The following is a 16,732-nucleotide window of genomic DNA, read 5'->3' as shown; positions in this document are numbered from 1 at the left end:
CCGCTGAAAAACATCCCCACAGCATGATGCTGCCACCACCATGCTTCACTGTAGGGATGGTATTGGCCTGGTGATGAGCGAAGCCTGGTTTCCTCCAAACGTGACACCTAGCATTCACACCAAAGAGTTCAATCTTTGTCTCATCAGACCAGAGAATTTTGTTTCTCATGGTCTGAGAGTCCTTCAGGTGCTTTTTGGCAAACTCCAGGCGGGCTGCCATGTACCTTTTTCTAAGGAGTGGCTTCCGTCTGGCCACTCTACCATACAGGCCTGATTGGTGGATTGCTGCAGAGATGGTTGACCTTCTGGAAAGTTCTCCTCCTGATGCGCCATGAATACTTTCTGGATGCACTGTATATCGGGTATCCCTGACTATTATTAAAAAAAACAAAAAACAAAAAAAAAACCCTTTGTGAACTGCTTTATTCAAAGAACATAAATCTGGGTCTTCAATGCCAGTAAGATATTCAGCACATAGCTTTGGGTAAAGGTGTCTTGCCTTGATCAAAGGAGAGTACTTCAAAAAAAATAGTTGATTTGCACCAGTCTTAAAGAGGTTACTAAATTTCTTTCAAAAGAGTTGCAAAAGGTTAGATTTCTAAAGAGTTTGGATTTCACTAGTCCACTATCAGGCAGATCATTTACAAATGGGCACCATCATTACCCTCCCCAGGAATGGTTGATTAACACAGATCACTCCAAGAACAAGGCATGTAATATTCCGGGGGTCACCGAGAACTTACAAGGTTACATTTAAAAATTTAAAAGCTTTTCTTGCTTTGGCTAATGTTGTTTGTGAGCCAACCATCATCAAAACACTGAACAGCAATGGTGTACATGACAGGGTTACAAGTAGAAAGCCACTACTCCTATAAGAAAAGCACTGCTGTCTGTCTAAAGTTTGATAAAGACCATCTAGATGAGTAACAAGGCTAGTATAAGAATGTTTTGTGGACAGACAAGACCAGAATAGAAATATTTTGGCTTAAATGAGAAGTGTTCTGTTTGAAGGAAAACAAATGCTACATTCCGGCATAAAACCTTATCCTTTCTCTGATACATGGTGGTGGCAGTATTATGGTTTAACCCTGCCACTCATGGCGCCGGAGAGAGTCGATGTGTTGCGTGCTGCTCCTCGCAGACTTTTCGTTTTTGTGTCGGTATTTTTGTTATTGTTGCTGTTTGTATTGCCTGTTCGCTGTTTTATTAAGTATGACTGTACAACACTGGTAAACATCGGAGCAGCAAAGGCACAAGTCGCTTCTTTTTAAGTTATCGACCAGGGGCTGCTTGCCACAATAATTCGAGACCAAACAAAACACCCGACCACGCCTGGAGGACGTGAAGGAGAAAACTTGGCCGGCGTGCCGGGATCCAAGCGAGGATGAAACACCGAGGACTGCGACTTCCACTGCCTAGCATTTTCCTGGCCAAATCCCAATCTCTGGACAACAAACTAGACGATCTCCGTGGTAGACTTCGTTTTCAGCGAGATCTGTGTGACTGTTGTGTTTTTCTGCCTCACCACCTGCACACCGGATTTGGCTGTCCAGCCAGACGGCTTCTCTATAAACCGTGCTGATCGGACGGTCACCCCTGGGGAAAAAGAGAGGTGGCGGGGTATGCATCCTCATCAACAACGCATGGTGTACGGATGAGGAAGTCCTTTCACAACGCTGTTCACCGGACCTGGAGTGTTTGATCATCAAGTGCCGGCCGCTTTACCTGCCTAGGGAGTTTACAGCTGTACAAATGGCGGCTGTTTACAATCCCCCCACAAGCAAACACCAGCACCGCACTTAAGGAACTCTACGGTCTCATTACGGACTGTGAAAACACACACCCCGAAGGTCTGGTTATCATTGTCGGGGACTTCAACAAAGCAAGCTTCAGGGCTGTTTACGCCAAATACTACCAACACGTCTCCTGTCCCACCAGGTGAGCTGATACGTTGGACCACTGCTACACCGCAAACAAAAACACATATCGCTTGCTCCCACAGCCGAACTTCGGGCAGTCAGACCACCGCTCTGTGCTTCTCCTCCCTGTTTACAAGCAGCAGTTGAAGCACGCAGAGCTGGTCTTGTGAGAGGTGCACTGTTGGACCCCGGAAGCGGAGGAGAAACTTAGGGACTGCTTTGAATCTGTGGATTGGGATGTTTTCAAAGAGTCCTCTAAAAATCTGGATGAGTATATCGCAGTTGTCACAGACTTCACCGGGAAATGTGTGGATGACTGCGTACCCACAAAGTCTGTACACGTATTTCCCAACCAGAAGCCCTGGATGTGTGCTGAAGTATGTCAGCGGATTCGTGAGCGCAGCAGTGCGTTTCACTCCGGAGATACAGATGGAGTCTCAGGTCGCATTTTAAAAACCTGTTGCGACCAACTAGCTACTGTCTTTACGGATATTTTTAACACCTCTCTGAGAGTTTCATCTGTCTCCACTTGCCTCAAGCACACAGCTATCATCCCTGTCCCAAAGAAAAATAAAGTAGACTGCCCTAATGATTACCGCCCAGTAGCACTTAGTCCCATAGCCATGAAGTGCTTTGAGAGACTGGTGCTAGAACACATCAAGGACATCATCCCTGACAGTCTGGACCCCCTCCAGTTTGCCTACCGTTGCAGCAGGTCCACAGAGGATGCCATCTCCATGACACTTCACACAAACCTATTTCATCTGGAGAACAAGAACTGTTATGCCAGGCTGCTGTTTGTGGACTACAGCTCTGCATTTAACACCGTCATTCTATCCCAACTCATCGCTAAACTCCTGGATCTGGGGCTTAGCTCTTCATTGTGCAACTGGGTACTGGACTTCTTCACCTCCTCCATCATCACTGTCAACACTGGCACCCCGCAGGGCAGCGTGCTGAGCCCCCTGCTTTACTCTCTCTACACCCATGACTACGTAGCTAAGTACAGCTGTAACACCATCCTCAAGTTTGCTGATGATACCACTGTAATAGGTCTGATCAGCAAGGACTGATCAGAATGGTGTCAGGGCAACAACCTCACCCACAACGTTAGCAAAACTAACATCAGAGGTGAGGCTGTGGTGCAGGTCAGCAGCTTTAGGTTCCTCGGAGTCACCCTCACTGATGACCATAAATGGTCAAGTCACACTGCAGCAGTAGTCAAGAAAGCCCAGCAGCGCCTCTACTTCCTCAGGTGACCGAGTAAAGACCGGATGTCCCCCACAACCCTGTACCAGATTCTACAGGTGTATTGTGGAATCCATCCTGACAGGATGCCTCACATCCTGGTACAGCAACTGCTCAGTTCAGGACTGCAGAGCTCTGCAGTGTGTGGTGAACACAGCACAGCAGATCATGGGCACACGGCTCCCTGCAATCCATGACATCCACACTACACGCTGTCTCAGGAAAGTGAACCGTATCAGGTGGGACCCCAGCCACCCTGGACTGTCACTTTTCACCCTTCTCCCATCGGGGAAGCCACTAGAGTCCATTCGTACGTGCACCTCCAGGTTCAGGAACAGTTTCTACCCAACTGCAATCAGACTCGTGAACAATCAGTAACCTTGTGCCACCTCCACTGCTACCTGCACATATACTTCTGCCACTGTCTGTGTTTATTCCTAGGATTCTGGTTTGATTTATTTACTTATTATATTCATTTATTTATTGTGTGTGGGGTTTTTTTTGTCTATCGTCAATGTCTGCAGGGGCATATGCAAGCAAGCATTTTTTTGTACATGGTACTTGTACACATGATAGATAGATAGATAGATAGATACTTTATTACAATAAAGAATTGAAATTGAAATTGCTTTGTTGCCTCTGGAACAGCATATTTTACCATCATTAATAAAATTATGGTGTCTGAATTGTATCAGCAAATTCTACTGGAAGCTCAAGAGGAAGTGCACATTACCACGAGATACAAACCCTAAATGCCCAATCATTCTACCAAAGAATTGTCAAAGCAAAAGAAATTTAATATTTTGGAATGGCCAAGTAAAGCCCTGTCTTTAATCCTATAGAAAAGTTGTGGTCGGACCTGAAGCAAGCAGTTCATTTATGAAAGCCCACCAACATCCCTGATTTGGAATAGTTCTGCAAATATAAATTGATAAGTCTTCCCAGCCAAAATGCATGGCCAACCAAGTTACTGGAAACATTATGAAGAAGTTATTGCTGCACAAGGGGGTCACACTAGCTACTGATAGCAAGTGTTCACATACAGTATGTAACTCTGGGTCATTTTCCTCAATTAATAAATGGACAAGTATAATGTTTTTGTGTCATTTGTTTATTTGGGGTGTCTTTTATATAATATATCTTTAAGACTTAAGTATGTAGTTTATGCTGGAGTAGAGACTGTTCAAAGGTCTTTATTTTTTATCTAAACTGTGGCTTGTGTTATTATTTACATTCCTCATATTTGGATGCACTTTTTAAAATAAGGTTGATATCTTCATCTGCTGTTCTTAAAAGATCACTCATTAATAACGTGATATTACATTCATATCCCCTGCCATTTTTTTTTCTGATGTATTTTTTTTCGTAGTCATTTCTGCTTAACCTGCTCAATTTAAAAAGGCATTAATGGTGTGTTGTGTTTTTTTCCATTAAGGGCTGACTTTACTTTTTTTGTTTTACAAAGCATGTACATTAATATTGACTTCAAACTAATTTATCCTGCTCTTAATATAAGCATAGGTTTTTCAAACTAAATCTGTATAGATAGTTAATCAAAGTTTAAATATCAAACATCTAAATGAATTTTGGTAAAAGTGGTCTAGAAATTAAAAAGGTCCCATTCACTCAATTTAGGATCAAGGCTGAAAGCTTTTGAAAATAATTTTCAGACATAAATTTAAAATTGTACTTTTACTGTTTTTATAGTCTGCCTTGTAGAGTTGAAGTCTTTGAATGGAGCTATATAAAATAAATATTGGTATTAGTCAGAAATTACTAATTATATTAAACACAGTGTAGCATATACGCTCACCTAAAGGATTATTAGGAACACCTGTTCAATTTCGCATTAATGCAATTATCTAATCAACCAATCACATAGCAGTTGCTTCAATGCATTTAGGGGTGTGGTCCTGGTCAAGACAATCTCCTGAACTCCAAACTGAATGTCAGAATGGGAAAGAAAGGTGATTTAAGCAATTTTGAGCGTAGCATGGTTGTTGGTTCCAGACGGGCCGGTCTGAGTATTTCACAATCTGCTCAGTTACTGGGATTTTCACGCACAACCATTTCTAGGGTTTACAAAGAATGGTGTGAAAAGGGAAAAACATCCAGTATGCAGCAGTCCTGTGGGCGAAAATGCCTTGTTGATGCTAGAGGTCAGAGGAGAATGGGCCGACTGATTCAAGCTGATAGAAAAGCGACTTTGACTGAAATAACCACTCGTTACAACCGAGGTATGCAGCAAAGCATTTGTGAAGCCACAACACGCACAACCTTGAGGCGGATGGGCTACAATAGCAGAAGACCCCACCGGGTACCACTCATCTCCACTACAAATAGGAGAAAGAGGCTACAATTTGCACGAGCTCACCAAAATTGGACAGTTGAAAACTGGAAAAATGTTGCCTGGTCTGATGAGTCTCGATTTCTGTTGAGACATTCAAATGGTAGAGTCAAAATTTGGCGTAAACAGAATGAGAACAAGGATCCATCATGCCTTTTTACCACTGTGCAGGCTGGTGGTGGTGGTGTAATGGTGTGGGGGATGTTTTCTTGGCACACTTTAGGCCCCTTAGTGCCAATTGGGCATCGTTTAAATGCCACGGGCTACCTGAGCATTGTTTCTGACCATGTCCATCCCTTCGTGACCACCATGTACCCATCCTCTGATGGCTACTTCCAGCAGGATAATGCACCATGTCACAAAGCTCGAATCATTTCAAATTGGTTTCTTGAACATGACAATGAGTTCACTGTACTAAAATGGCCCCCACAGTCACCAGATCTCAACCCAATAGAGCATCTTTGGGATGTGGTGGAACGGGAGCTTAGTGCCCTGGATGTGCATCCCACAAATCTCCATCAACTGCAAGATGCTATCCTATCAATATGGGCTAACATTTCTAAAGAATGCTTTCAGCACCTTGTTGAATCAATGCCACGTAGAATTAAGGCAGTTCTGGAGGCGAAAGGGGGTCAAACACCGTATTAGTATGGTGTTCCTAATAATCCTTTAGGTGAGTTTAAATGATGTATTATAAGAAATATGCCTCTTTTTTATTAAAGAAAACCGTGCTCTATAGAAACATCGTAGTAGGCGAGCGAAGCAAGCAGGGGGCAGGGCTCCCTAGTTCTCTATATATTTATATCATCATTTATATTTATATTGGCACAAGCTAGCAATAACAGAAGAAAGAAAACTCATGCAAAGCTTGATCATGTCTTGTTTTTCTGATGCAGTATTATTTTAAAGTTGCACTGAATTAATATAATATTTTGGTCTGAATTTATATCACATTATTTTTGTAATGCCTTATAAATTCAGTCCTATAAATCATATTAATTTCTGTAACCTTATTTCCAAAATGCATATTTAAAGGAAAAATATTACTTTGAATGTAAGAGATTATTCAGAAAATTATCAAACTTAATAACTGTGTTATGGTTTTCCTCATTGCTAATATTGTGCCAGGATAATTGCTTCATTGGTGAAATCGGTCATGAGTCATGAAATATTTCAGTCTTCATGTGCAGTGTACATGCTTAAGCAATCCAAACTTAATTTATGAGCAAATTTTGAAACGTGAGTTAGGGAAAATACAGTGTAATATCCTTCCAGGTAGCACAAATTAGGCTCCCCTCTGTCTTAATTTGGCAAATTAACAGCTCTTACTGTTTACCTACAAAAGTATTTGTAAGGCTTGTGTTTCTGATGGCTATTATTCTTTTGATTGTGATAAATATAAATAATAAAGACATATAATAAAGAGACATTCTTAATTAGAAACTACAATGTAAATCTGTTTTACTACTGCTTATTCTGTAGATCCTGAAGGCACAGGCACATTTACCTTCTCAGCACGTTTTAGGTCAGCACATTAAGATGTTCACTTGTTACTTTGTAGGCTTTTTGTACTTGTAACATTTGTCAGGAATGCCAGGGGCTACGACCCGGCCGGGACGCCTTGAGGGACCGGAAGAGGGTCTATGCCCACCCTGGATCACGTGGGGGCCGCCATCCTGGTTGCTTTGGGGGCCACGGGGAGGGGGCTTGAAAGCCCAACCCTGTAGGGACCCGTGATCACCGCCAGGGGGCACCCCAATGCCTTGGGGACCCTGGACCTCAGCACTTCCGCCACACCAGGAAGTGCTGGAGGGAAGAGGAGAAGGGACACCCGGAGAGTTTCCGGGAGAACAACCGACACTTCCGCCACACTGGGGCGTGTCCAGGGAGGAGCGCCGGAAAACGCCTGGAGCCCATCCGGGGTGAAATAAAAGGGGCCGTCTCCCATCATTCGAGGCTGGCGTTGTGTGGCCAGGGCTGTGTGGGGGTTTCTTGTATGCACTTTTGAGCTTGTAAATATAGTTGTGAATAAACGTGTGGTGGTGATGAACAACATGTCTGCCTGCCTGTGTCCGGGCTGCGTCCACACATTGTATATACAGTATTATGTTAGGCTAATCGATGGCTTTGGAATGACACTCTTGAATGTGAATGGGCCCTGTGATGCCCTGGTACCTTTTCTGAGATGGGATCCTGCCTTACACTTGATGCTTTTTCGATATCCATGTCACTAAAGCTGATTAAGCAAGTCTGAGAATATTATTTTTTCTTTTTTAAATTATTATTTTATGCAGAAATGACAATGAATAAAAAGTTATCTAATGCAGAGTCTGAACATATGCAACAAAAACTTATCATTATGTACAGTTTTTGCATAAATTAAATGTCTCATCATGTCAGGCAACTTGCCGGATTAATATAAATGTAATTTTTGCCGGTACATATTGATTGTTGGGTGGAAAACCCTATTCTTTGAAAAATCTTTAAATAAAACAGTTTTTATTAAAGTGACTATTATCAAAATCCATAGGTATCAATAACAATTCAAGCAAATATTTTAATTGTGAAAGAATTCCATAGTCTTAGAAGTGTCCTACATACACAAGTGTGCAATTTGTACTTGTACAAATACATGCCAACATATGAATTACTTGATGGGTGGAGGATAGCTCCATCTAGCGGTGGAAATTGTTTTCTGCCGATTTTAGGATATTACATACACACAAGAATTTGACAACTTTTTGTATTGGACTGATGGTTATAAATTATTTTTAATGAAACTGAGCTAAAGTATTGAAATTTTTAGACACTCTTTCTTGTCTCCTCATATCATAAAACAGATTTGCATCTAATTGACAGCCAAACAGCAACAACAAATAGTTTGTGACACCAACAATTGTTAAAAATTGTTTACTTGCATTGTAAACCCTACTTGCAACCTAAACAAGGTTTCCCAGAGCCTTTTGCATAAAAACATCCCCACAACATCACAGAAAGTCCAACAATACTTGAAATTAAGGATCAGGTTCTCTTCAATATAGTCAACCTTCTTTTTGCACCAAACCCACCTTGTGTGTTCGTTGCCAAAAAGCTCAATGTTCATTTCTTCTGACTATAGAACACAGTTTAAACTGGTGTTTCAGTAGCGTTTAGCAAACTCTGAGCATTTATGTGTGTGGTTAAATGATAGGAAATGATTTTTTCTGGCAAGCCTTCCAAATAATCTGCTGGCATAGAGGTGATATCTGATGGTAGTTTTGGAGACTTGATTGCTGCAAATGATACTTTTTTCCAACAATAATTGTTGGGGATTTTTTTAACCTCTCTTGCCATCCTGCTCACCGTGTGTGGGATCAGAATAAACTTGGGTTCTCTTCCAGGTGAGTTGGTAACAGTTTCAGTTGATATTAACTTTTGAATTATTGCTCTAACTGTAGATATGGGCAATTTTAGCCGAATAGCAATTGCTGTATATAGCCATTACCTGACTTATGAAGGTCGTCATGCTTTTCTCTCATTTGACTTGTGTGTTCTGTTATCTTTCCCATGTTGATGAATTGATAAGGAAATCTGACCTCAATGTTACCTCATATTTACACCACAGCGGAATAAGAAGTTAATTGATTAACTTAATTGATTGGTTAATTGCTTGAAACATTCCTGCAAACTCTGATGAACTTAAAAAAGTCATATATAAATGGGGGGAAAAATGCTTCAGTTACACTTTATTCATAAGAATTTCTAGGAGTGGCATATGTAGTTTTGTTAAAAATAATTATTTCTTAATGAGGGATTCTTTTTTTTCTCTGAATACATTTTCTTCAGTTTTTGTGCAACTTTTTTTTTTCTTCAGCAGAGGTGCTAATAATTGTGGTTGGGACTGTATATGTTTTCTATACAGGCAGCAAACCTGGTGTATTTTTCATAATAAAATTATAGGAAAAAAACAAAGCTTTTGATTCAATACTGCACTAATCACAAACCATGTGGGTGTGATATACTGTAGATAAAAATATAGACATATACAAATTTATATAGGTATACTGTATATAGATGTATATTATAAGTATGTTTTGTTATGTGATTTTAATTGGTATGATATATAATATATTCAAGGCATTCGTAGTCTGAATCACAATCTGATTGTATGGGTGGTTACCTACCAGGTAATGCTTGTGGTTGGTCAGCAAGTCGGCTAACGTTGTGCCCTCTTTCAGTTACGAGAAGCAGATCATAGAATGGTTGAAATAGTTTTACTGTCAAATAATGTAAAGAGTATGCGACACGTGTTTCGCCCTAATTCTGGGCTCATCATGTGAAACACGTATATCTAATATAAATAGATAGATACTATAAATGTTTTATCACCTAAATATTATAAATATTTGATTTTCTTTGTCATTCTGAATAATGTATTCGTTTTATTAAATTCATCTGCTAATAAGTACAGTACTGCATTTGCTGCAGGGCAACCTGTATTTTCCAGGTAGTGGTCTTAACACCCTCTTCAATCCTCCTTAACTACAGTATTGTTAGGCACTTTACTGGGCTGGCCCCAGGTAAAAGTCTGAGAAAGGTGGTGGTATTTAGTAGATACTGAGCCGTTGCAACTACCCAGTGACACTTTCACTTTAAATCCCAATACACAATGATGTAACATCTTGTTATTACAACTTGGATTACATTATAATTATATATTATGATATAAATTATTACATTATCCTTTTACCAAGTTCTTATAAAAAATTACTTTGGTTATTTATTTGACATTCTTCAAATTACAGTAATCTAAATAAACATTAACAAACTGAAAGTTCATCAGGACAAATTATTTATAAATGTTAATGCAAACTTAAAATGCTATATGCAGATTATCCACAGCTATTGTGATTAGGAAGTGTAATTAGGAAGCTTAAAACGAAAATAAAATGACCACTTTACTGCTTTTTGATTAGCTTAGGTTGATGATTAATTGAAGTAACAGTGAATGTTGACGCCTTTGCTAATTAAGTCTTGATACTACATAAATTCCATATGTTGTATTCAAAATAAAAATGTTTGTTATGGACAAAATCTTCCTACTTTGTTTTTCATTTACACTAACATGTAATTGTGTTTTTTTTTTTTTCTCTCTCTTTTTCACAGGTAAAGTAATGACAATGAGTCAGCTGAGTATACGCCGCTGGACAACCAAAAATGTAGCCAAGTGGCTTAAAGATGAGGGTTTCCGTGACTATGTTGAACTACTGTGTGAAAAGCACAGGCTTGATGGTATTTCCTTATTGACTTTGACAGAGTATGACCTCCGTTCTCCTCCACTTGAACTAAAAGTTCTAGGGGATATCAAAAGGCTGATGGTTTCAATTCGCAAACTTCAAAAGCAGAACACTGATATTTTAGAAGAACTTGGTTGTGAAAGTTGGTCTGTTGGATCTTATGGACATAGCTTGTCTTCTCAGTCAGCAAATGATTGGCTTTGTAATGGTGATCCTTCCCGAGACTATGATAATACTATTACCAGTCTAAGTAGTGAGCAGTATCACCAATATTCAAATGGGAAAAATAAACAGCGAAGGCTTGATCCTGAGTACTGGAAAACTGTTCTAAGCTGTATTTATGTAATATTTGTGTTTGGATTTACATCCTTTGTCATGGTTATAGTGCACGAGCGAGTGCCTGATATGCAGACGTACCCACCTTTACCAGACATATTTTTGGACAGGTATGTGAACATTGATTATACTAGTGTTTTGGCTTACCCCAATTTTTAAAATCTAAAATTAGAAAATGTACTCATTTGTGAATTAATTTTTGAATGACTAATGATTTTTCCAAATTATTGGAATGGACTTGTGGGTGTAAAATAAAAGTAAATGTGTCATGTACTGTTTACCACAGTTTCTTGTGTTTCTTTTACAGTGTACCTAGAATACCATGGGCCTTTGCAATGGCTGAAGCTTGTGGTATTATTCTATGCACAATATGGTTGTTAGTATTGCTTCTTCATAAACACAGGTAAAACCATATATATCATAATAATCTGTAAAGACTGCTAAATTAAAAAAATGTTGAAATTGCGGTTATTGCTACTAAATCTACTGTATCTTCTTCATAGTATTCATATAATCAGATAATTTTTTAAATTGTTATGGAGAGTAGATTGATCCTCTGTTTAAAAGGACACATTTTCATTTCAATTCAGTGGCCTCTGTTTAGCTGAGATATTTAATGCCATGTCTCTGCTGATACTTTTGGCTAGTATTTTGCACCGGCAGAAGTTAAAATCGTCGAATGACTAAAAGACTACTGAACCTCAAAAAAAACCTTGCAATATGACAGTTCGGAAGGAGAAAACACTGGTAAATCATACCTGTGCTAGGTTGATACAGGCGTATCTCAACCAAAATCATTCTTTCTATTTAAAGGAAAAGACGCCTTCTACCATATATTTAATTTTATTTGCCGCGGAAGGCAAGTAAGCTACAAGTCATACATTCAAACTATTTAGCAAAATGTTCTAGAGGAAGTGTATTTTTGAATTTTTATAGCTGTACAAGGGCAAAACATTAGGACCATTTTAAATATAGTAGAGAAATATGAAGTGACTTTTTCATTTTTTAATTACTGCTTTAATGTTAGATGATCAATATGCTGTACCAAACATTTCAATGTTACTCTATTAAATTGTTTTTCTTATTTAATGTTGCACTCAGTTTATGTGTGATTTTTAAACTTTTGGCATTAAGATTTAATTTGTTCAGCATTCTTAATTTGTATTAAAGACTTGTATATTAAACAAGGCTTTGTAATTTATTAATACATGAAGTGAATTTGCATAAATCTGAACAGTTTCTTTTTGGATTGTTATACTCTATGTTCTTATTTAGCTGCTATAATGTCAGTTTGTATTTTCTGTTATTTGTTTCTTTTCTCCCAGGTCTATTCTGTTACGTAGAATGAGTAGCCTCATGGGCACTGTGTTTATGTTGCGTTGTATTACAATGTTTGTAACATCTTTATCTGTCCCTGGTCAACACTTGCAGTGTTCTGGAAAGGTGTGTACATTTTCAGAATTATTTATTATTTGCATATTTATTTGAAATGTGTATACAGTACACCCCCCAAAATTCGCAGGGGTGACATTCCTAGAGCAAATTGCAAAAAACCGCAAATTTTGGATGTGCTTAAAAAAAATGCCTATTTTTATAGTTTAAACCCCTAAATATGCCCCCAAAACACTTTTAATTTAATTTCAAACTCCGCTTAATACATTACCTAAAAAAAGAATGTGAAAGTAAACCTGTATACTGTACAGTACTATACTGCTATATCTCCTGCAGTGCTAGAATGTAAAATACCGATGTACTGTCATTCATTCAAGCGCGTTTTCATTGCCTTAGAAGGTGCAGGGCGTTTCGGTGGCATCTTGGGGCTTTAACCATTAAACTGCCACATACTTGGGGGTTAATGCATCCCTGAACGCCAAATACTTTTTTGCTGCACTTTAAGTAAACATCACAATTCACAAAAAAAAGTGAAATTTTAATGGAACACATTTTTTTTCATGCAAAGAGCATCACAATTACTGCAACACTGATCATTTTATACACTGCAAATGAACTGTAAAAACTATTTTAAAAACCTCTGGAACAATATGTACAAAGTGCAACTGACACCATGGATGAAACTCAGGGAATCACTGAGCCAACTGCGTTTGAACTGGCTGCACTCAAGCACACAGAGGTAAGCGCTGATGCTTGCAGGCTAGTCTAGTGCAGCGGCTCAATCCCAGGGACAGTGAGGCTGCAGTGCTGCAGGGGGGTCACGTTTTGGTCACAGAATTGCACAGAAACACAGGAGATTGTAGAGACAGGAACTTTATTCAAACACTTCATACAAACATGTCTCTTTCAGAAGTAAAACAAGCTCAGTTTGCATTTAGTTCTCAATTAAAGAATAGACAAACATCATAGGGGAGCACAACGGCAGCGGGACCCCCAACAGGAGCAGAGGATGTCTGGGGGAGGAGAGAGAAACAAAGCAATCAGCCAAAAAGGACAGGTGCTGTTCAGGCTTTTAAGTATGCATAGCGTCATGCGGGAAGCGTATGACGCGACAGAGCAGCCGCAAATAAGCCCAGCAAGTAAGAGAGCAATGTGAAAGTAGTCTATCAGCATTTTTTAAGAGGGTTTTTTTGAGGAGTGCTCGTGTCTTCTTGGGGTGCGTTTCGCCCCCCTGCTCACAAGGGGCTGGAAGTGGTCATGAACTGGCTGCTTAACAAATGTACGGCACTGACTGATCAGTTGCTGCGTGCTCGCAAATGGCACTGGGAAATGACTAATACTGGTTGTGGCGGTTTAAGGGTTAAGAGGAACAAAACAGAAAACATAAGAACACTTAGCTGGAGATGCATCACTGTCAATCAGCAGCAAGGAGAGATGAATAACGCTGTAGCGGTCTGGTGCCGCTAAAATTCACACCGTTGAGAAGATGGTGATTTATTTATTTTTATGGTGGAGATTATAGGGACGCATACAGCCTTGGCCCGACCTGCATGCACTCACAAACAGTGACAAAAAACAAAGCAAACCGGTTATCAAGCAAAATATAGAATTTAATGAAAATAAATGAAAACAATGAAACCAATCCAGTTCCCGTTACAGCGATTACACTTTAAATACAACAAAGCACAAACAAAACACGCACAGTAAATCATAAAAATGGCAACGGATGAAATGTAATGATGAAATAGAAAGTCCAGAGATCCGCATGTTGAATGGGAATGTAGAGATAGTCCTACCACTAGTTCCTGAAATCGTGAAGATGGGTTGACGGGTTCAGGAGCGCTCCTTTCTTTGCAGGATGGCCATGAATCCACTTACAGTCCTCATGTACACAGGCAGACGGCAGACAATCCAGACGCACAAAACAATCCAGAACAAAATGAATAAGTATAGGTAACCCAACAGAAGGCAGACAGACAGGAACTTGTAACACAAATTACAAAAACTTTTTTTTTGCTTTTGGCCACTGGCCCTTTTTTTAAAAGCCACGCTGACATCCTTTGACCCCCAACAACCCCAGCATCCTCAGCAGAAGACCAATCAGAACCATTGCAGGGACTGCTGGGAGTTACAGTTTCAAATTCTATTGGCTACTTTCACCATCCCAAGCTGCGTTTTCCACTACAGTCGCTTCTTGCTCTCTCTACAGTACGGTATTGTCACGATAAAAGCCATACAAATTCCGGAAATATTTGCGGTTTCTGCTAACAATTATTAGATAGGTTCTAAGGAAAAATCCGCAAACTCTGAACCGCGACTTCGCGGGGGTCTACTGTAGATATGGTCAACACTATATAATAGATATTTTATCATAGTGGCATTTTACATTACTCAGATCGTATTTATGTTGTGTTGCTAAGAGTCATGTAAAGAATTATTGCCCCCTCTTAAAATTAATGTGTGAGTAAAAATGAATATGTAAAATAATCAATATGCATAATGATGCAAATGTTTGAAGAAACTATTTACCTTCCCTTTCTAAAAATTATTTAGATTTTAAAAGTAATAGTATTTTCTTTCTTAAATACATCAAAATTGGCATTTGTACAGAATATTTATAGTAAATTCAAAAAAGTGGTGTTTTGTTATGAAATTGTTTTTTTAGTTGGTCTCAATCTCTAAGAACTTTATTGCTACCTTTCCTGTTTTCCTAGGATATATACAGTAAGGGACCTTGTTTGTAAAATCTACTTGTCATTCACAACCGTGGAAAAAAACCAAGTGATGTCAGTTGAAAAGCAATAGATGGTTGATCAGGAAACTGTACAAAAAATACATAACCATTGGAAAATACAAATATGCACAGTCAGGACAATAATTATAAAGTTTCAGAAGTTTGGAACAGTTGCAGATTTGTTAAGAAGAGGACACATTGTGCATATTGCTACCAAGCAAAGTAAAGAAGAATATAAATATCACATTTTGGTGGAATCTTGTGGTTAATCAAGTTTCATAAATAAACATTCAGTGTTACCTCCATGTCAACAAGTTTTTTGTACGGTTTGCATGAAAAAAGTCATTAGTGTACACCACCCACATATTGCAGCAGCTGGACTTTCCTAAGAATCAGTGGAGGGGAATAGTGTGTTGTGATCATATTTTGGGTGACAAAAAGGAAAGCATACAAGTAAAAGCATGTGATTAACAATGTAAAATGTGATGGATCATTGATGCTTTGGAGCTGCTTTGCCAATAGTATTCCAATGACTCATGTTAAGATTGTTAACATAATGAATTCCCTAAGTATCAGTGTATTTAGGCCCAGAAACCAGTTGCCTCTGCCATGAGGTTGTGACAAGGCCTTAGATAGTTACTCCAGACATGCATCAAAATGAACACAGAAACAGCTGTTGGAACAGGAAATCAATGTTTTGCAGTGGCCATCTCAGTCTGCAGACTTGAGTCCTATTAGAAACCTTTGGTTTGAACTGGAGAGGGCCGTTCACAAATGCAAACCTAAGACTATCAAAGTTCTGCATGGGTAAATGATCATGTGCTCCCAACTAGGGCTGGGCTTCTTTTTTTTCTTCTTCAATTAAATCATTTAATTCAAACTACTGCTCTAAAGCAGTGTTTAAACATGAAAATTGCAGTTTTTTTGTTTTGTTTTTTTTAACAGTTAAACAAAAACTTTAGTTTGATCAGCTGGTCAGGTGTGTACAGTCAAAACATATTAATGCAAAGAATGTGATGGACGACACCTCTCTTATAAATAAGCTAACTCCAAACTCAGTTGTCTTGAATTGAATTGGTTTGGATAAGAAAGATCAGATGTCAGACCAACTAATGTAAAATGCAAAGTTAAAAAGTCGCAGCACATCAAGTTTACTTTAACACTTAATACAGAAACAGCAGAATGGAACCGGTGTGAGAGAGCACTGGATGAAGTTAAAGCCTTTTCCAAACCATCAGCTTTGGTGTATTCTTAGCCCTGCTTCATCATGAACTTCACAAGTCGCACTCCCTGTTATATATCCCATTAGACGGCATGTGGAATTGGGGTACACTGCCTGCATTCAGAGTTTTTCCATTTTTCCCTGTATGCTACTTGGTTGCATTTAGGCAGTAAGGTACCACAGGTGGGCACAACGATCAAAATGGTTCTATTTAAGTGAGAGGTGTTTGATCACTCTTACAAAGTGGCATTTTGTAGG

The 16,732-nt window shown here is 39.1% G+C and overlaps 1 protein-coding gene across 10 annotated transcripts in view; it reads left to right on the top strand.

Annotated features, from left to right (window-relative positions):
• samd8 (sterile alpha motif domain containing 8) overlaps positions 1–16,732 on the top strand; it is a 93,828-nt gene that overhangs the window by 58,396 nt on the left and 18,700 nt on the right. For all 10 annotated transcript variants that reach the window (XM_039773354.1, XM_039773389.1, XM_039773372.1 and 7 more), the window contains 3 exons: positions 10,660–11,236; positions 11,434–11,529; positions 12,452–12,569. In XM_039773354.1, coding sequence (XP_039629288.1) covers positions 10,660–11,236; positions 11,434–11,529; positions 12,452–12,569 — 791 coding nt within the window. The remainder of the gene's footprint in view (positions 1–10,659; positions 11,237–11,433; positions 11,530–12,451; positions 12,570–16,732) is intronic.

This window comes from Polypterus senegalus, chromosome 1 (assembly GCF_016835505.1).
Source record: "Polypterus senegalus isolate Bchr_013 chromosome 1, ASM1683550v1, whole genome shotgun sequence".
In the NCBI taxonomy this organism is placed as follows: Eukaryota; Metazoa; Chordata; class Cladistia; order Polypteriformes; family Polypteridae; genus Polypterus; species Polypterus senegalus.
The sequence above is the reverse complement of the archived record's forward strand: the minus strand, read 5'-3'. Positions and strand labels throughout refer to the sequence as shown.